A 22,218-nucleotide genomic window follows, 5' to 3' on the forward strand; every position below is an offset into this window, starting at 1 on the left:
TAACAATCAATCAATCATTTTATCAATCAATCAATCATTTTATTCAGTAAAATGCTTTACAAAATTGGTCCCGCTAAACCTAAAAGATTTTACAGCAGGTGCCTACAAATAATAAAATACATAAATAGAATGAATGCTAACTTAAAAAATAAACTAAGGAAAAAATTTTTCATGAAACTGGGAGTTTAGGAATTTAAAAAGGAGTATGGGGTATTAGATGAACTAAGGATGATTAATAGGGTGGTATAGGGTTAATGGGAATTGGAAAAAAATGGAAAACTAAAAACCTTCAAATCATAAAACTAAATTACATTTAAAATAAAGTAAACTTGATACTCTATAGTAAGTAAACATCAAAAGATATTAATCTTATTCAGAATTAAGGATAATACTAAATAAAAAATACAATAAGTGATCGGGAGTCTCCGGTATTTTTTTAAATAAAAAATTTAATTACCATCCATATAGTATATGAAAATTAAATGATATATTAATATATATTATGAAAAATTAGATAGTCACTCTAAGGCGGCGGTTGTTCACAGATACTAAAATTCATTTTACCAGCAAACTAATATTTTGTAATTATAAAAATAAAAAAAAGCAAAAGATTGATGATTTTTCACTATCTAGTACACATTAAAGTGTTGGATTAGTAGTGTCACAAATTAAAATCATTCACAATGATAAGTTGGAAAATATCTTCCTTGGAATAATCTCGGATGATGATAGGGAGCAAATTAAACAGTTTTGGAATAGTGTATTTCAATGATCTTTTACCGTACAAATTATTATATCTAGGAATTGAATACACACTGAATGCTCTAAGATTATATTGAGGTATAGGTGCAAATTGTCGGTAAGAATAATTATTTCTGTACATCAATACTAACTTATATAGATATAATTTTTTTGGAGTGAGTGTGTGAAAAAATCGTTGATCGGATTGTTTATCATGAATTGTGAAATTTAATCGGTTACATACGGACATTATACATTTGAGGGTTCTGAATTGGATACGCTCTACCCTGTCTAATAGGTAGTTTGCAGCACATCCCCAAGCCTCGATGCCATACATAATTAAGGATTCTGATAATGATTTATAAATTAGATAAAGACAATCTGGTGGTATATTTCTATGTGAAAAGAAGATTTGAGCACTGATTGCACGTAACTTTTTCGAAATATGATCTATATGTAATTCCCATTTTAGTTTATCATCCAAGATTACACCAAGGTAACGGGTGCTATTTGTAACTTTCAAAGGGGTACATGTGCAGGGATCACCATTATTCAAATAAAGACACTTACAATCATGATTTTTTATAACTGGGGATTAAGAACTTTAGTAAAAGTTTTTATAGTAAAAGTTATAACTGCTACGTTATGCCTTTATAGCTTTTTTGTAATATGAGTGTAAATCAGTTCAGAACTAGATGAAAGCAGGCTACTGTACTTATGTCACCTACTTCTTTAATGCATAACTTTTATCACTTGAAATAAGAATAAACGAAACTGTATTTTTTTTAAATTTCTCCAAGGCGGCACTTACGCTTGAAACAAGAAACAAGCAATTTCAGTGCACGGCTACACGAGAATTTGCCTCACAGCAGCTGTTTTTCACGTGTGAATGAAATTGCTTTGTGGTCATAGTCTGCTCGCATACAAGCGCAACAAGCAACCAATAAGACGCAACTAGCAACTTTGCTTCTAAATGTGATTTTTCATGAATCGCCCACAAGAACAATATGGGTTCGATGTCACCTGTGCAGAGCAGACATGCGTCTCTCGCGACATAACAAGCTTGTCGAAAGGCAACAAGGCAACAAGGTCGCTCATGGTGTCCAAGTCACTCAAGCGCCTCTTTGATATCTTCTCTGTCTTCTTGATCTCTTTGCTATTGAAAAATACATTTCGAAGAATAAAAAACCCATCAATAACATTCTTGCCAGACAAATAAAATTAGCAATTACTCGGAGTGATATTGCAAATAAAATTTTACCATCAGCTAAGGAAAAATTTGTGGAAATAATTTTTCTAGCAATCTTGATTATACAGTTCAGATACTTTTCATGGTAAAACATTTTTATTTATTGATTGATTATGAGGTGTATTTATTTCTCTCCAAAACCATTTTCTTTTATATCTGTGAAATTTTTGAAATTTATGGGGAACACAAGACGTTTATAAATGAGAGAGCTGACTTTTCTTGATGTAACAATGATTTTTGGAAATGTAATGCAAATAATGCTAGTGCGATCGCACACTGACTGATGTCTCATGTTGCTTGTTGCTCAAATGTGGGAGCTGCCTAACTAAATATTATCTTCTATTTTCTCAATATTCTGCTTGTTTAGTGCAAAGGCTGTATCTTTCTATATTATTTTCTTTCATAATGTTTGTATTCAATCAACTAATGTATTTGTAAAGGAGACAAAATAGAGTTACCTAAATGAATAAATGAAAATAATTTTTCTTTTAAAATACACTTGAAGAGGAGGACTTGATAAAGCTTTACTTTCACTCAATGACATAATGTTGTTATGATGATATTCAATGTGATCAATTGTTGATAAGACAAGAGTGTTCAAAAAAAAATTTAATGTTGAATTAAGTAATTCCAAAAAGTTTCATCATTATTTTCCATTCCAGTTCAATTATTTTACTCTTCAAAGTAGAATTCTGCTGACCAATTTATTTTGAACTTGATTGCAGAGTTTGCTGTTTGAAGTTGTCGACCTGCAGGTGAAAGCACATCACCCAAAAGGAGCTGAACAAAGCAATATCTCATCGTTCGCTTGTGACTGGGCTGTTTGGAAGCAACGGCTAAGCGCTATACATTGTCTAGTTGAGAAGGAACTGCAAAATCTGAAATGGAGTCGTCAGCAAAACAATAATTATAATGTCGAGAAAACTTTCATTTCTTTAGCTGTTGATGTATTCAAACAGGTAACAATTGGATTCAGATTCAGGTTTCGATGAATGTAGTGTTGATCAAAGAGTTTATTCTCATTCATTGGATGAAAAACAAATACAATAATTAGAAAAGGAGAATCAGGCATTTCCCAAGAATATTTACTAGATAATTATAACTAAATATCAATTCATCTAATACAATACGATAAGAATGGTTTCAAACTTCTCTCTAATGCCTAATGCTTGCAAATCTCAATTTCTTAAAAAGGTTCTTATATTATATTCTAGTCACGTAGTTATCCATTTATTCGATCAACTACTATAAAAGTAGAAAATATAATTTGTCAGATTAGTGATATGATTGCATACCAATCTTCATTCATAGTAGATTATTACTGCATGGAATTTGAAACTTGCTGGTGGATGAATTTATTAAGGTATAAAAATACAGTTTCATAAAAGTTGAGAATCTTGTGATTCAATAACAGCTAGTTTATTGAGGTGCCCTTGCACTCACACTAAGCATGTACTGGTTTATGCAATGCTTAGCACCAGTATTATAATACTCCATTTATATTAAACGTCCTGTTTTTGAAACAGGCATCTGGAAATAATATTTATGCTAGTCCTCTCATTCAGGAAAAAACTAAAAGCTAATAGTACACTAAGGCCCGGTTTCTATGACAATAATTATTGAATCTAATTGACCATTAATAAATCTATAGGTTCAATGGTCCTTTAGATTTAATAAGTTAACCTATAGATTCAATGGTCCATTAGTTTTAATAAGTGTCACAGAAACTGGGCCTAAGACTTGGATAGCACGGTGTTCTAGGTAATAAGCTTTTAGTGTAAGGGTAGATTTTTCTGTTTTACAGAACACCTACATGGATTTCTATGAACTGGCTCAGGTCTACAAAATCAACGGATTGATTACAAATAGTCAAACATAATCTATTATTTATGATTTCAGGTGTATGGAGAAGGAGGACTATTGGGTGATGAGGAAACGTTGAACATAACCCTGGCCACCACATCTGCCAATGACACTTTGGAGCGGCAGCCGAAGCGGCAGTGTGTCCACACCAATGTCACTGCTCTGCTGGCAGAATTGGCCTCCTATAAGAAGCCTATTGAAATGTGTCCATGGTAAGTGAAAGTGACCTAGCTAACACTCCGTCAACTACTGTTTCTATCGATAGTGAAATTCAGTTTGCATATGATTGAACTTTCGCCATCCTTGTCTGTCATTAGACAAAACAATTATTAGCTCTATTCTTTTTCAACTCCATACCGTTGCCAAATTGCTTTTAGACTATGTAGAAATATGATGAACTACCGAAATATTTCATCTCCATTATGAAATTATCAACAATTCATGAAGATATAATTTTCTTGACGAACAAATTATTTTGAGATAGGATTGATCAGATAAGATTTACTGGGTAACTTGAATCCCAGCTATTTACTATAGAAGGCAGTGGAAAAGTGGCAAAAATATACCTTCCTAAGATTTCCATTGACTGTATCGCGAATATCACTGTAGTATTCCCCCTTACTCTACCAATATCTATTTATGTGTCTTACGCTATTTATGACTTTCTATATTGTATTGGAGTAACTATTACTCTATTATATTGGAGTAACTTCTTACTTTGGACATATTCTTAGAACCCCAGCGAATCGATTGTTGAGAAGACTTATTGGAAAATTCATGAGTGCGAAAACAGACAGGGCCACAATTCCTTGGCTTGTGGAAATAAAAAAAGACATATCGGAAATAAATTTTTTGTCAAAAATTGCACAACAATTTATAGGGAAACCATCACTGACAGGAAAAGGATCTTATCAATAAAAACAATTAAAAGAAGGCAACAGGTTTGTTCAGATGAAAGAAAGATCTGACAGAATGAAAAGGTACTAGGAAGAAAAGAAGAGAATTGAAGCGAAGAAACAACGAAAGAGGACTAACCAGAGACTATAGTGATCCTATGTGGTCATAAAATCAAATAAATTGGAGTAACTATATATTAAAGACTTGAGTAATAAATTTGTTAATCTTTCTTTAAACTTATGTAGCCTAATAATTTTTTTGAGTGCACAGTTGCTCCTGCTTGGTATCATTGAATTCAATCAATAATATATTTTTATTGCTTGTTAATAAGTTATTATTTTTTTAAATATTGTAATTATGATTTTTTTTAAATCCAGGTTGATTATTTTGACTGAATTTACTTTGAAGTATCCTGAAGTAGTTCGAAACAAATTTGATGTGCCATCAGTGCTTGAATTTCTATCCAAGCAGATGAGCACTCAAAAAGATACTGTTATTCTCAGTCTTTTATCAAGGTAAGCCAACATTAAGAATCATATTTTTTGACCTCTAAAAAGTAAATCAAATGCTAATGCTATGATAAATTCTTAAGCTTGATTCTATTTTTTATATTATTTTCTTTTTTGATTTTTCAATCATCAAAAGACCTCCTCATCTATTCCACTATCCATGATGAACTGCAAGTTAATAATTCGTTTTTGAACTATTTTTGACGAGTCAGATTTTTTTGGATAAAAGTTATTAAAAACTAGTACTCACGTGGAGCGCTTTTGGGTTTTCTCAATCCCATTTTCAACATTCTTCACACATCAAAAGACCATCATTCTTTTTCAAGGCTCCTAAACTTTGTATGCATTATAATTGATTGAAACTGGAAATATTTTCAAACTTTGTCTATAACTTTGGAATTTTCGACTGTTGCCTTGATTTTCAAATATATAGCCATTATCAACCTCATTATCGATCTAAAAGTATTAATACTTAAGTATTCGCAAACAAAATCCTCATTAATTTCTTAAAATCCTTATACTTCATAAATAAATACTTATAAATTAATATCGAGTTGTTTTCTGTTTTATAAAAATGTCAATTTTGGTTGTTACTATAGTAATTCAGAGATAAGCGCTCAACTTTATGTAATGTCCTAAAAAATATTTTGCAGATTGTGTATTGCCATGCTGAAATTGGAAAACTTGGTTGAACTTCTTAAGAATCAGACCAGCAAAAAGTCATTACTGTGGAGGAGTATTATGGAAATGTCACTAAGGTAGTGAATTTATAAATTCCTCTCCAACGCTGTCTTTTCAACATACTTAGATTAACGCTTGTGTCGTCAAGTTATTGGAAAGATTCTAGATACGGCGTTAGCTTATTAGACTCGTTCGCATAGTTAAAATATAAGTGCAGCTTACATTGCTTCCTTACAGGATTCTTATATTGATTGAAACACGATTTTTCAACGCAGGTGTACAAGCTGTGAAAACGATCGTAATTGGAAGATCCCAAATCACTCAGCAGTAAAATACTGATTTGGAAGTAAAATGTATAAAACTCATCCTTAGAGTTTATGAGTTTTCTGTGAAGAATTTTTTATAGCAAAATGCATTGTAGGATTTTAAATGATTGAAAGCTTGCTTAAAATTATCTATAAAATTAATTAGGATCACCTTGATACTTTTTTGTATGGAATACTGTATAGTCGATTCTTCGAAGACTCTTTCTCTAATTTCTATTTTGTTCTGTATTCCTTTTCAGATCATTTGAGTTGAATAGAAATGATGAAAATATAAATAATTTAGTCAACGAATTTGTAAAATTGGATATTGATGTAGCTACACGATTAGTAAACTTGTACAATATGAGAACAATGCGACTGACTAAACTTACTGTAAATATGCTAGTAGACGTATGTCGATGCATTGGCATGCACGACATCCTAGGTGAAGAGGTAAGTATTCATTTGTCATTATCTTTTCATGTTCTATTTTATTCAATTTTTAAGGTAATGTTCATTTGAAATAGAAATACCCATATTTTTCTCCCCACTAATGGTACAGAGACAATATTTACACTCATCCTCTATACTCTCTAGAGGAGACTTTATTGAGAAATTAATCACCACTTTTCCAAAACTCTCGTTTTCCTTTTGTAGGGTAAGTACTTGTCAGACTGTCCTAGTACTTGTCTACAGGAAAATAAGGTTTTAAAGCTCCCCATTTTTTGTCAATATATATTTCTGAGGGATCATGAGGTTTATAATGTATGTACCAACTAGATCTGCTAAATATAATTTATGAAAAGAAGAAAACTTGCTCCTCGAGGGTTCGGAACCCATTTCATGCTCCAAATATACGGGCGGAATAGACGCGACAGAATTTCGGTCGCGTTTCCGTCGTGATTATTTTTCGTGACAGAACGCATAGCGTCTTATGGGGAACACTATACGAGCGGAATTCCGCAATTCCATAAGAGAACATCTTGTTAACGAGTGAAAAATTCCGTCCTGTCTATTGTATCTTTATAGTCGGGGCCTGAAGCTGTAGGTCCACTCATACTTATCATCTTTCTCATCATCCAAGCCTGGAGATCATATCAATAAAATAATATTAAGAATTAAAGAAACTAGATAAGAAATAGAAATTGGTTGCAGAAAAAAAATTGAACTATTTATTATGATTTTTGAATTTTCCTATTAGTAATAATCGTTCACTTGTTTCAGAACTGTAGGTTAGTCCTCAATTGGCTTATAGCCGATAAAGAAGATATTTTTGTGAGAGAATGGGAGCGCAAGATCAAGCAACTGCCTGCTGATGGACTGGCCGCTGCTTCCGTTGCTCTTGTGCTGAAAAGCAAGTTTCTGGCCAAAGACTGTGATAATATAACAAACGAGACTGACTTTACCATGGAACAAATATACATCACAAATTCATTTCAGTGTAACAGTTTGTTAAAAAACAAGATCGATAGTAGAATTGTTGATCAAAACCGTGAGTAAAGCTTATTGAAATTATCATTATTCATTCTTGTACATTATAGTTTCTATTTTCTCATTAATTACAGAAATTTAAAAAATTCTTACTGCAGATTGAAGAAAATATATATATCCTCCAAAGGTTGAGTAGTAAATCATCTGGGTGTTCTTAAAGGTTACTTCCACTCATAAGCTTTAAGTAAGAGTACTTTCAAGGTTATTTGAAATGATAAAAAAATATAACGAGAAATCTCTTATAGAGCGAGGTTTGGCTGTTTTTATAAGACTATTGTTATATTGTTGCAAAAGATAACACTTTTGACAGATGTTCATACTTGTATGAACTTTTAATGTATTGTCTGTGGTGTTAATAATTAGCGCTAATGATAGATTAATTTATTAAATATGTTATTTTATCACTTACAATACTAACTTCTCGTCTCTCTTTAAGATTACATTGTCCTATTCCAGATCATGCACCTACTTGGTCGAAATCCAGTATTTCTCACCTATTGGAACGAATTTCCAAAGAGAATGTCCATTTATTAGAAATTAAAACACATGAGAATGTGCCACTTTGCTTCATCTTAGTGCACCAATGCTTGTATCTGATGGAAGTGGCCAATTTGATGCATATCTATCAATGTCCTGCTGGATATGAGTGAGTCTTACTTCTGTTACATAAACTTTTAGCTATAATACTAACTCAGCTTTATCATCTTCTTTAACAAAAATAATACTAGTTCACAATACTCATATTCTAACCATCTTCTTTATAATAAGATGAAATGTAAACCGGTACCCACAAACAATTTTCAACCTGATACATGTGTGAACTTGCATTTAATTTCAAACTTGTATTCCCGGTTGCACGGAAGTTTTTTCAATTATAACATGGCTTAGTTACTTAATGTAACCATACTAATGCCGCAAGAACCAATAATTCCCAGCTAATCACGATTAAATTTAATAGACGTACGTAGTACTTGCAACTGGGCCGTAGGGATTTTGTCCACTAATTTGGTTTGAATTAAATTTTAGGAGTATGTATTGAGTGAACTATGTTGCTCAAATTATTGTATTTTAATATTGTCTTGAAATTCAAAAGCATTCTCATTTTCAGTTTAAAAAGTGACATTGTAAGGATATTGGAAAGGCTAGAAGTGGAAATCAAGATGATATTTCTAGAATCTGAAGAAAGGGAAGAATCTTTCTTTGTTGAATTCCTAGATTATATTGAACAATTTTCGAAGATTTTCAACAGATCCGTAGCAAATGTCGCGGAAGAAGTGTATACTCACAATATTTTCCAAGTCATCATTAAATCCCTCTGGTCGGTTGTGAAGTCGCTAGAAGGATCTGTTCAAGGTAGGTTCTTGAGAAAGTTTTTATTGATACTTGAAAAGACAATACTAATATTCTTACAATTCAATAGTTAAAAATATTGTTGATTGTGTAATAATCAGTAAATGCAGTTATCAAAAAAATTAATTTGTGCAATTATATACATGCAAATATAATAGAGATCATTTTTGAAACAAAATTCTTTGAAATAGCATGAGACTGAATTTTTTCAATTTCAATTTTATTTATTCACATTACACAAAAAATACAATGAGAAAAAGCTATATACAATAAAACAATTACAATAACAGTAACAATGCAAATAACACATAAAAATAAGACATTATTGCTAAAATGGTGTGGTGTGCTTGAAGAAAGAGGGTGGAAATTAATGTAAGATTGCTTATCATGTAATTTTGTTTCGGAAACATTTTAAACCTTTGAATGGTTACCAGAACCTATCTCACTGGTCAATGGTCTTTTATCACAATTCCCAGAGTTGAGGAAAGTACTGTATTGTTTTTCACAATATCTGAACTGTTGAGTTGATGCGCAATATTGTGATGAAAAAAAAATGTACCACATCACTTATAATTTCTAACTATTCAGTGTAAAATGTTCTCATATGTATGGAAATTTGCAATGTTTGTTGACATTTCTGTATTTTTTGCAAGTGAGTACTGACAAGCCGTGGAATATGCAGTCCTTACCAGAAGAACAACAAATTCAAGTGAAAGCATTTCGGATTATGATTGAACTTCTGTGCCCTCTACCAAAAACAAGTATAGAACCAAACTACGACCATATAAGAGACTTGATCAATGAACTGTCCGGACTCAATATGAGAGTGCCTTATGTTTTGCAAATGGTTCGTATCTACATGTAATTTTCAATTATGACACTTTCTTATTAATGCTATACCTTCATATTTTTATATGAATACTTTTTAAATATTCTGTTTTATACGTTGAAAATATTGTAATATTATATGAATGATGAATAAATAATCATTCAATAGGATTCAAAATGATATGAATTGAATGAGATCACTTGTTTCACAATACAGTGGTAAAACTCTCAGTTTACGTGGCTAAGCCTTAGCGGAATGTACATTTGACGGTCTTGAATATGTTCGAATGATTTATTTGTTTGTTTATAAGACATTTGTACATACAAAAAACTGTACATTAAAAATTTCCTAATCTTTATTATTTTATAAAAACATAAAACAAAAACCTTCAGAAAATCAGCATGATTATCATACCAGAAATAGATTACATAATAACATTCAGAAATTTGAAAAATTCAATACTGTCATTAAATTATTATAATATTGTTATAAAATTATTAATGTCATTAATTATTTATATTTGGCCCACTGGCTTTACCGATATGCCCCAGCAAGTGAGGGATGTAGCGTTGTCGTCTATAAAGCGTCTATAAGCGAAGGTTGAGCAGGTTGCTGCTCGGTGTAGGTCCGGTGGCTGCAGAGTCTCCATACACCTAAACAGTATAGCAGCTTAAAGATATATTGATTTGCATTTGCTTATTTTTTACAATTATACTTTTTTATATTGTGATGGACAAGCCCTTATGCGCCGCCAAACGAGATGTTTAATTTATTGAGACTATAACTACTATTATTTTATTTTTGAATACATATTTACCTATCTCATTTTCAAATCTTAAATGAATAACTAATTGGCAATATTATAAAATTATTGTTAGAGCACTGAACTATTGATATTTCATTTATTTTTTTAGTGCAATTGTTTTCTCCTGTTCAGAAGTGACTCCTCCATGCACACAGACTAATCATCCAAGCAGGGAATAATCCGTTTACATTTATTATATGTTTACATTAATTGATATTACATTTTTTTATTTCACACACTTATACGTTTCATTATTATTTATCATACTAGTAGTTCTGTGAACAGTAGACTTCGCGCAGTTATTAACCCCAGCCTCCTCTAATACTGTCATTGAGAGTGAATTCTGTCCTGTCCTGTCGTGTCGGCGAGATATCGGTGTGTAAATGACTGATGGCTGTTTGGGTTGTTGTATCGACAATGCTAATAATTTGATGTAAACAACTATTAGCCCAGTCAACGAAAGATTATAGAAGGAGAAGTTTAAAACACACTTTTTGACCCAGCAGCTCTTTTAAGGATAGTAAGTAGGTAAGTACTGAAGATAATACTGAAGATTTTACACTCAACATAACGGCTGCAACAATCGTAGGGAGATGCGTTAAATAATGAAATAATACATGAAATTGAAGAGAATATGATGTTCTATGAGCTCATGATTAGCACATTTTTTTCAATCAATCGTTAAAAAGTTTTAAGGTCAAGAAGATAAAAAATCGGAGCCGGAAGGGTTTTCTTAAAAATGTGACACCTTCGAGAGCTAGAAAACTATGAGAGATATGGAAAAATGTTACAAATGAAACTTATAGGCTAATTTATAAGCTTAAATTTTGTATTTCAATAAAATTTTCGAAAGACGCATACTGTTCGAGATATGTGAAAAAAAAACAAAAATATGGTACTTTCAAACCACCCCCACCCCCTTAGCACAGTGGGTAGGAGTGAGGACTTTTGATATGTTTACCCCCTTACTATTCTTAAAAGAGCTGCGAGGTCAAAAATTTTGCTTCAAACTTTTCCCTCTATACCTTTTTGTGAGCATTCATAGCCTGGACTATATGCTACTATCATCAAAAGCTTACAGAGTTGAAAGCAGAGAAGAGTCGGGAGAAAATACTATGCTACTTCGAGTTATCAATTGCATGCCTCACTGCATGCGATTCCATAAGAAAGACAGGTGATTTTTCACAAAGTTATCAATTGCATGCGTCATTGCAATGACGTCATGCATGCAATTAATAAACCATTCGACAACTGATTTATGATGAATAGTTCTATAGTCTGGTTTTTACGCTAATATTGGCGTATGAAGTAGGCTCCTTTTCCTCTTAAATTATCCTTAAAATGCAAACATTCCAAAATCTTGTATATTCGTCGACTTGCAATTCAAAAAGGAACATACCTGTCAAATTTAATGAAAATCTAATGCCGCGTTTCGCCGTATATGCGGAACATATAAACATAAAGAGAAATGCAAAACCGTCGACTTGAATCTTAGACCTCACTCTGCTCGGTCAATAATTTACATATTTATGGATAAATTGAATTGAAATTGAGTTCAAATAATTTCTTTTCATTACGGTATATGTATTTCTACAGTATGTGATTTCCGACCTCTGACCTTTCTTGGAAAGAACATTTTCATCTATTTGAAAATTCTAATACAATCATCTTAAAACAGAATGAATTCCAGTATTATTATTTCTTACTTATCTGCCAGCATCTACTATTAACTGTGAAATATAATAAAATATTAACTATTAAAACTCTCATTTATTACTATAGTATAGACTATAAGTATAAACAGAATCATTAAATTTCAAAGTTGTGTGATAATCAACTCACTGACCCAATATTTTTGCATTACAGTATCAATATTATTAGTTTGCGCATGTGCAAAATTTATTTATTTATTCGTGGACAGAATCACAAATCATATAAATATGATTAGGAACAACAGGCTTGGCCCAAATCTATTCCATTCCCAAATTTTGATAAATTAATAAAATGTCCAAAAAATCGGTTATGTTTCTACTGTAAAACGTTCAAGTTCAATTTTCGTCCAAAAATATATATAAGCTAAACATTTTGAATTTAGAGAAATTAAAACACCAAACTATATTTAAATGTGAAACTTAATTTTTGAACCCAAAAATACATACAACTTCTCTCACTAAGAACAGCTGCGTCTCTAAAGGGCCAACTTTACAATAAAATATGATGAAATGTTTGATAGTTATCCTATCATTGGAAATCTCCCTTATATTCAAATGCTTTGATTGAAGTCTATTAAAAATTGTTTCTAATAAATTTTTATATTTTAAATTTTCTAGAATTTGATTGTCCTAGAGAGAATGAATGCAATTTGCAAAAATGGATCCAATGTGAGAATTATTGAGATGATGCTTTACAGAATACAAGCTGTTTGCAAAGTTTGGAGCAAGGTATCACAAATCACAGCTCTACTCTTGCAGTATATAAAAGGTATAATTAAATCTAGTATATAATCAAATCTAGGTATAATTGATTGAAGGCATTGGATTATTTATATAAATTTTTCATATTCTGTAAACAGTAATTTGTACTGTTTCACATTTTTCTACAATGGTTAATTCTGTGAAGTATGTATCAATAATCTTATTGATAGGTACATAATTATGTACCTATACAGTATCATGTCAACAAATGTTATTCTTGTTTTGATTTTACTGTGATTAAATGAGTGTTGGCTTCATTTGACTGTGTCTAACCACATCAAAATACTAATGGATCTTCGGTAAGAGTAAGCTTTTATGGTTTAAAGATTCAAAGCTCATAGAATATGGTGTGCTACGTTTAGAAGATTATTATACTCACGACCATCTTCCAGTCCGAGTGATTTATTGATCTTTTATCTTTTTTCAGATCTAGCTCTGGTTGTTAATCCACATGAGGAGATGAAAAAACTGGTTGTTTTTATCAAAGCCATATACAAGCAGATCAGTCTGAAAAAGTTTGGCAGTGAAGCTACCTGCTGCTTTGTGAGAATGCTGGAAAATATTGTCAAGGTGAATAATTCGTAGCATTTGATACTCAAAAGATGAAGCCATCTCATCTCAATTCGTTTTTGTAAATTAAAAAATCAACAAACTTCCAAAATTGAGATGTGTTATTCATTAAATGATTTTATTAGTTTATTTACAAGAAACAATAATCTCAATCAGAAAGAAATTTGCTGTTTTTCTATTTGTACCTTAATTGGTGCACCTAGTATTAAATTTATTGATTGTTCTATGTTCCAGTTTGAGCAAAATTACATTTTGAACGTACCAAATTATTCAAATTCTTGAAAAATGTTTCCTTCTGTGAGGAACCTTTGATGTTTATCTTGAAGCTTATCTTAGCTAGACCAATAATATAAAGTATTTTTCTTTGCAGGTTGATTGTACTGGGAACTCTCCTACCTTGATGATTAATGTGGATGATTTAGGAACTATTCCTGTTGCATCTCTTACTCTTACATTTTTGAAGAGCCCGTTTCATTTGGTATGTTAATTTTTCTATGAGTTCTCTTTCATTTCTCATTCTACTTATTTCTGAATAATGCAAATTTTGATCTCTTTCACGGCTTTAGAAAAGGGGTTTTTAGTTTTTATATCATGAAGTATATTTCCATCATTTCTGCAAAACCTTTTTCTCTTACAGTATTTCTGCAAGTTTCGTTTTCAGACATAAAATCTCAAATCTATGATATCATAAACTTATTAAATCTTGAACTATAAACCAAAAAGTATAATCTCCACTGTACATTTATTTGATAGAACATAAAAAACCTATCCTAACCATTACAGTGACTCTCTTAGATTGTTATTTTGTGTAAATGATACTGATATCTATTGTAACTGATATCAATCTGCTCAACCTATCAACACAACATTTATTACCTAACTTCTGCTTATTTTAGGTTAGGATGGCAGCAGCAAATATAATGTCCAATTTTTTTTGTATTCAACCTGAATTGACGAAGGAAAAGAAAAGATATTTCGACGATTCTTTCAAGAGATTGGTCTCCAACATCAAAGAGTGCTTCATAATTGATGTAAGTTTTCAAAATAATGTAATCTCTAATTCGAATTGTAATTTATATATATATATATATATATATATATATATATATATTTGAATAGTTTGAATTTTTAGAAATAAATGTAATTTTTTTGTTTGATCAAATTTTTATTTTTTTAAATAAAATTTTACAGAAAAACATATCTGAAGATGAGATAGTGGATGAAGGAGTGAACCGAACTGTCAGCTCTCTATTTGCCTTGGCCAATGTGATGATAGCCAAAGAAGGCTGCTATCAATTCGACGCTCTCAAAACTCTTGTTTTTTTCATGCATGAGAAAAATCTCGACTTAGGTGAGTTATTTTGTTATTCTTTTCAACGAACTCCCATTTGAACCCACACATTTTTGACAATTTGTTCAATCGTCAATATCTAGTTGAATGACATGCCCATCAGGTTGGCAACACTGTAAAGGACTGTATAGAATATAGGTACAGTTTAAGGTGATCTCTGAATCACCGGTATGTAATTTTGAAACTTACAATATTGTTGTTGGAGGTGGCATCAAGAAGTATGTCACCTTTCAACAAGAACACTGAGAGCTTTACGCTTGTATAGTGTAATCTACTTGATTGGAGACTGTTCTGACTGCTGGGATAAGCTGTTATTAAGTTATTTATTTGTAATTCAGATTACATTGCCATTGGAGTTTCTTTCATTTCCCGACCGCTCAACTGTTCATTTCATTAAGTGAACAGTTTGATGGATTCTGAAAATATCATGTACTTCTTATTGTTTCTATTTCTAGATCTGGTGAAAAGTGTTGTGGCACTAGTTGGAAAAACTCTTAAAATGAAAAATTCTTTACAACTGATGGAGTATTATATCATACCGTTGCTTTGGGAGTTCCTGGGTGATCATAGTTTGAAGGTAACCAATTTTTTTCTAGACTGGATGACAATTGAATAAATTTGTAGTATTTTAAGTTATCTAATCTTGTTCACACTTTTTTGTATACTATTTCAATATTTAATGATATATCTGTGATTTTCAAAGTACAAAATGATTTAGCCCTTTGGACAACAACATTTTGTTCATGTATGAAGTGTTATCCACGGTCTCAATTAGCTAAATTATTTTAAATAATTGAATTGAATGTTTGTTGATGTATCAAATCTTGTAGGAATACATCTACATCATTTCAGAAGATAAATGGTAGAAAACCATTTTTGAATTTACTGTTATTTACGAATTCATAACGAATTGTAATGGTTTGAGCACAGTAGAGTATTGAATTAGAATATTTACTCTCAGAAGCAACTGACTCTATATCAAAGTAAACCAAGCTCCACATTACAATATATAATTGAAGAATTAATAATCTATTATAATAAGAATTGACGTAAAAATTTAGGAAACCATAACAAGTTTAAGTAGCCTATAATACTAAAATGATAAATAACGTTATTTAAAAATATTCGGCATTCATTATATTATATATCATCATTGCAATTAATCAATATGATTATAAAGACTCCCTACCAATATTCTAGGGCAATTTCCTTGGGTACAAAACACACCTAAATATCATTTAGAGCAATGGAAATTCGATGAGCGCTACTATTCAAAAATTATTTGTCAGCCCGGGAATTTCATCGAATTTCCATCTAGCTGTTTACCTTGTTGTTAATATTTGCAGTAGCTGAGTAGCCCGAAGACTTCTGCTACTGCAAATATTGACAACAAGGTAAACAGCTAGATGGAAATTCGATGAGCGCTACTATTCAAAAATTATTTGTCAGCCCGGGAATTTCATCGAATTTCCATCTAGCTGTTTACCTTGTTGTCAATATTTGCAGTAGCAGAAGTCTTCGGGGTGAATTACAGCATTTAATTTTTATTTTCGTTTAATAATAATAATTAATTCATTAGCATTTGAATAATTGCAATATCTCAGTAATTTCCATATTATAGACTATTCTAAATAACGGCTGAACATAATAATTATTATGGAAGTATGGAAGTACGAAGTGAACAGATATTAAGTGAGATATGGCAGCTTTTGTGATAGGTGACCGCTGGGGGTTTGTTGCAGTGCACGCCAAGGCATGCTACTAAAGTCAGCCTTAGTAATGCAACAATCTCCATCTGCTTTACATGTTATTCGTAAGTGATGTTATATTATTTCAAACAATAATTAGACTTTCCATAACCCTCTAAAGTAGGTCACTTATCACTAAAGCTGCCATATCTCTCTTAATATTCGACCAATCTTGAAAAATGAGGTGTCAATCAATTTGTAATCAAATTTACTAAAAAACGTTATTCCTATGATTTTTTTGTAAAATCAACGGTTGTTTGTCGAAGAAATAAAATATTTAACGGCCGCGATTTGGTTCTATGAATTTGAAAAATTGTCATAATTTTTTTGTAGTTCTGCCTGGATGTCATAAATGATAGTCCAAAGTTTCACTTCCGTATGTCCAGCCATTATTTAAAAAGAAATATTGATTGAAAAAACAAAATAGCGGCTATGTGACTGAGGACTTTCAGACAGTTTGAAAAGTATATCTAGGTATGTTTCGTACCCAGGAACAATGCCCCAGAACATAATAATTATGGGAGTATGGAAGTAAACAGGTATTAAGTGAGATATGGCAGCTTTAGTGGTAGTTTGGAAACAACTTGTATAATATTATAATAATTGTCTCAAATGAAATCATGTATATTCATTGATTATGCGTAAATGAAATGCATTTCAATTTGAATAGAATTCCTTGAAACTGACCAACAACAATTCATAATAATGCAATTTTCAATTATCTTTCCTGTTTGTAGGATTTTCCATGGAACATGTTGGATTGTGAGAGTGAAAAACATTTCTTTGATACTTACTTCGAGGTGATCACACCTGTATTACTGGTGAAGAATGACATGGAAGGCCTTGATTTGGTATCAACCAAATTGAGCGAATCAAGATCAAATCTATTGCAGGTAGGCCTACTCTCTCCAACTTTACATACTAAAGGTTTCTATGTTGTCATTGTAATTGAAGCTTCTCATTCCTGAAAACATTTTCTTCTTGTTTCATTTAGATTTAGTTATAGATACTCTTTAGATGAGAGTTGAATTTCATAAGTAAAGTATCAGAAAGTTTCCTCGAAAATTCATGTTTTCATCAACGAGTTTCAATTTTCTTTCAGTAATCAATTCTATTCAAAAATAACTCTTAAGCAGGTTTAACAGATCTACTCAACAAAATACAATCTATAGCATACAAATCAATTGAACACAAATTATAATAATATTTAATACATCATACTTGACACCTACTGTATTACAATAAATTATACTGTAATCCTGAAGACGGAGATGATAACTGAAACTAGTTGTTATAATTTGTATTTTTAATCTGTTATTCTATTAATTTGAATAAACGGTCCTATAATTCTATTTTATAAATAAATATAAGTCGCCTTGATTAAATAGAATAAAATTAAATTACATACTTTACTAGGTACTATACTTGACCTGGATACTTTACATCACAACATAGCGCTATAAAAACCATGCGATATAACTTACAGTTATACCAGACAATAGTCATAGCCTACTATAAAACTATGAAGCACCATGTAACTCGACAATGCAACTAGACACGACATACACAGACTAAACAGTTTTAATAATGTTTTCAAATTTTTATCAAAGTTTGACATGTTATCTAATAATTGTCATACTTGTTCCCAGGCAAGCTTTTGCGGTATTGTTTCATTCATCCTCCCTCTCCTAGTAAGTGAGACGGCAGGAAGCAAACATCTTTACAGCTTCATCCAGCAAGAAATAGGTATTCATCGCATTTTTTCAAAGAAATACACGTTTATCAGGTTCTTAATGAGTGAATTTTACTTTAATTTTACTCTGGTTGCTTCTATTAGAGAGAAATAATAATTTCTTACTGTTTAGTTCAAATGAAATCATATTTTAATGACATAAAGTAGAATGTGATTGAACAAATAGAAATAAGCAATTAAAAGTAGAGCCAATTAAATAGAATTAATACATACTGAACTATAAAAAAATTTAAAATGTGATGTTTATAATATTAGAGATTTATATATTGAGATCCAGTAAATTAATCAGGTGAAACGTTTTGTCATTGTAACTACCACAATAGAGAAAACATTATTAACCTACTATTTATATTTCTCTAGTGCTACAACCAATAACGTACAGTAATTAGAATCATTACAAATAATATAAAATTATTCTTCCATGGATCTGTTGACCATTTAATAGACATTCTATTAATTTATTTTTTTTTATTAATATATAAATTAAATTCTAAAAATAAAGATTTTAAAAGAATAATCTCAATAATTTATGAAATTGCATGTAAGCCCAAAAACTACTTATAATGTTGAATTATGTGTAATATTTTCAGGTGAAGAATCTTTCAACAAATTGCTATCCACAGAGCTTGTCGACATTCTCATTCATGTTTCCAAGATGTTGTATGATCCTGAGAATTTGTCTACCATGTTTTCAATATCTGTTTTGAGTTTACCCGAACCTCATGAAATTTGCAGTGCTCCACAAGCATCGGTAACAAAAGTCTTCCACTTTATCCAGGTGAGTATATTCTACTTGTACTGTAATTATTTTTACGTTCAATTATTAAGTAAATTGATGTATTTTATTTAAAATTCAGCATTCATTGTTAATTGCTTCCCTGAGAGAGGCAGAATAAACAAAAAATATTCATCGCTGAATAAATTATGAATTTGATTCCTAGAATAATTTCCAGTAAGTTTTTAAAGTTTATCATCATCCATAAATTAACATTCAATAAGATAATAAAACATTCTATTCTACTCCATATTTTAATAATTCTATTGTCAAGTTTTTCAATCGTTATGTATTGTTATAATGAATTTCTTATTGCAGAATCTCATTTGTCCTGAACAAATGCCGTTTCTAACTTTTTTGACAAGATTAGATCCAAGTTCTATCCAGAAAGTTGTTCTTGAGCTCTTCAGTGACATCAGCAACAGCTTTAATCTCCACAGTCGGTAAGCTGTTGACAATAAATGACGCCTTATGTTTCTTTCTCGAACTTCAAATTAGTTTTTATAGTTTGTTTGGGCCCTCCAATTTAAACAATAATAATAAGAATCTCAAATCCCTAATCTTTTAAATACATATTATACTGTATTTTAGTTATAAAATTTGATAGTTGGTGTAGGAGCCCCACCTGTGCTGACGTCACACGAATGCACTACGGCTTTGTTTACGGAGGTATTGGCTCTATTCCCATAATGCTGCATTTCTATTGATATATCCAGATAAAAAGAACACACAATTATAATAACATTAAATATTAGATTAGAGTCAATTGCACTTATTTTAGCTCTGGACAGAGCTTTTGCGGCCCAATCAAACACATTAATTTCTGTTTAAACTATTAGAAAGTGCTCTCTTTTAATGTTAAATTTTGAACTCATGTGATGTCATTATTATTAATGTTTATTTATTGATTTTTTGTAAAGTTGAAAAATTATCATACCGTACCTTCCTTTTATGCAGACTTGTTGCTCTACATCGTTACGTGGTCGCTTGTGACGTAATCTGTGCGGACATGGATTCAGTGGAAGAGATGCGGCCTTTTCTAGCCTACACAGTCACTCACAATCTGCTGCATTTGGTATCAAGCAGTGAGCAGGAAGACACCGTCATACTATCAGCACTGATGTACTTGGATCCTTTCATCTCACGTTGTCTCATTCTAGCTCCCAATGCTATCAATTCGTTTCTCGGTTATATTATCACCAGTCTAGTTCTGTTGGCTAAAAATAAAACTGCCCAAGTCCGTGAGTATTGCTATATTAAAATTTTATTCTATTCAAACACAAAAAAAACAATAAAAAAATATAATTACGAAAATCATAGTTTTGTTATTTGTAGATCAATTTAATGATTAATTATATCCATTAATTTAATGTACTGCTTATTCTATTTTTTCTGTCGTATCAAATTTTAATCAATGGTTTTTTACATTTTTTTATTTATTAATAAAAAATAAGGCGGTACCAGTTAACTCCAACTCATGACATGATGCGATTTTGTTACAGTACGAGTAAACCTTTTTTTAAAGCTCCGAACTAGAAAAAGAACTCATAAAAAATTTAAGTAATTGCTTTATTGTAAAGTAAAAGGCTATAAAATATATCGTTCAAGTTCATTTTTATTATTGATACGAAAATTTTATTTGAAAATTATAACAAAAAGTTAGCTCTTTAACATAACATAGTGTGGTAAAACTCGGATCCATTATTTGATATGGTATAAAATTTGAACGTTTCGTTACTGTTTTCATGAAATTATTACATTTTATATGAAGCGATTTGCTCTCAACACTAACAATTTTTTATTGTTTACAGGTTCTAAAGCTGTATCAATTCTGGAAATTTTGATCATAGAAAATTCTGGAATCACTGGAGAGTATGTAAAAAAACTAGATCCATTGCCGAATGATGAAATATTCGCTTCAATTTTGGAAAGCTATGAGAATAAACATTCTGTACACCAGGACTTCCCTCTTATTATTGATATAAAACATTTTTTAAGAGCAGGCCAATTACAAACTGATGAAAGCTGCCGTCTTGAGGGATTGAAATACTTGAAAAAACAGGTAGAGTTGATTTTAATTCTCAGTTTGGTATTATATCTGGTGAGTCAGAGAGGACTCAAATCGTTTTACAATAGAATAATAAATGAGGGGGTGAGAATCAAAGTAGTTCAACTCATTTTTTCTCGAAATTGGGTATAGCCTACAGTTGATTTCGACAAAGATTCAAGTCGACGGTTTTGCATTTTTCTTCATGTTTTTATGTATTGCCGTGCTACCAATTTTTCCTTAAACGGTTGGAATAGCATTTAACACCTATCAACCTAAGAATAGTTGTCGGCTCCAATAAAATAGATTCTTGATAAACTGTGAATGGATCTATTGCCTATGAATGAGAAATCCAGTTTTCAGAGCAAATTAACTTATAATCTTCAGATGAAATTACACAAATACACCAAGAAATAATATAGCCTATATTAAGCCTAATTATTTCAGAGTTATTACGAACTAAAATACTTATCTAGTTTACAGTTGAAACACAGTGGCTATTGGCTTTACTACACTAATAGCTAATTATGCACAAAAATTTATATAAAACTCAAATTTAAAACATTAATAAAGGAAATGATTTAGAGCAAAACTCCACGACAATACTTGTAGCCAGCCATTTTTCAGAAGAAGGTCGAACAGGCAAAGACACAAGTTGCAAGTCACGAAAACAACGCCTCCAACATTACAGACACGTCACCTCAAAATCATAATTTACAAGTTTAGAATTCACATTCTACATCTGTTCTCAATAAAACTTTATTTTGAAAATGTTATTTT

At 31.1% G+C, this 22,218-nt stretch overlaps 1 protein-coding gene across 2 annotated transcripts in view; it reads left to right on the top strand.

The window, feature by feature from the left end:
- Positions 1-22,218, top strand: part of LOC111051994 (serine-protein kinase ATM) — a 145,503-nt gene that overhangs the window by 52,717 nt on the left and 70,568 nt on the right. For both annotated transcript variants that reach the window (XM_039435297.1, XM_039435301.1), the window contains exons 9-29: positions 2,716-2,949; positions 3,890-4,065; positions 5,128-5,265; positions 5,913-6,017; positions 6,506-6,698; positions 7,470-7,737; positions 8,193-8,382; positions 8,845-9,089; positions 9,740-9,933; positions 13,051-13,201; positions 13,622-13,764; positions 14,135-14,242; positions 14,661-14,795; positions 14,956-15,115; positions 15,571-15,692; positions 17,601-17,756; positions 18,513-18,609; positions 19,207-19,394; positions 19,710-19,834; positions 20,349-20,632; positions 21,203-21,453. In XM_039435297.1, coding sequence (XP_039291231.1) covers positions 2,716-2,949; positions 3,890-4,065; positions 5,128-5,265; positions 5,913-6,017; positions 6,506-6,698; positions 7,470-7,737; positions 8,193-8,382; positions 8,845-9,089; positions 9,740-9,933; positions 13,051-13,201; positions 13,622-13,764; positions 14,135-14,242; positions 14,661-14,795; positions 14,956-15,115; positions 15,571-15,692; positions 17,601-17,756; positions 18,513-18,609; positions 19,207-19,394; positions 19,710-19,834; positions 20,349-20,632; positions 21,203-21,453 — 3,663 coding nt within the window. The remainder of the gene's footprint in view (positions 1-2,715; positions 2,950-3,889; positions 4,066-5,127; positions 5,266-5,912; positions 6,018-6,505; positions 6,699-7,469; positions 7,738-8,192; positions 8,383-8,844; positions 9,090-9,739; positions 9,934-13,050; positions 13,202-13,621; positions 13,765-14,134; positions 14,243-14,660; positions 14,796-14,955; positions 15,116-15,570; positions 15,693-17,600; positions 17,757-18,512; positions 18,610-19,206; positions 19,395-19,709; positions 19,835-20,348; positions 20,633-21,202; positions 21,454-22,218) is intronic.

This window comes from Nilaparvata lugens, chromosome 1, assembly GCF_014356525.2.
Source record: "Nilaparvata lugens isolate BPH chromosome 1, ASM1435652v1, whole genome shotgun sequence".
Lineage (NCBI taxonomy): Eukaryota > Metazoa > Arthropoda > Insecta > Hemiptera > Delphacidae > Nilaparvata > Nilaparvata lugens.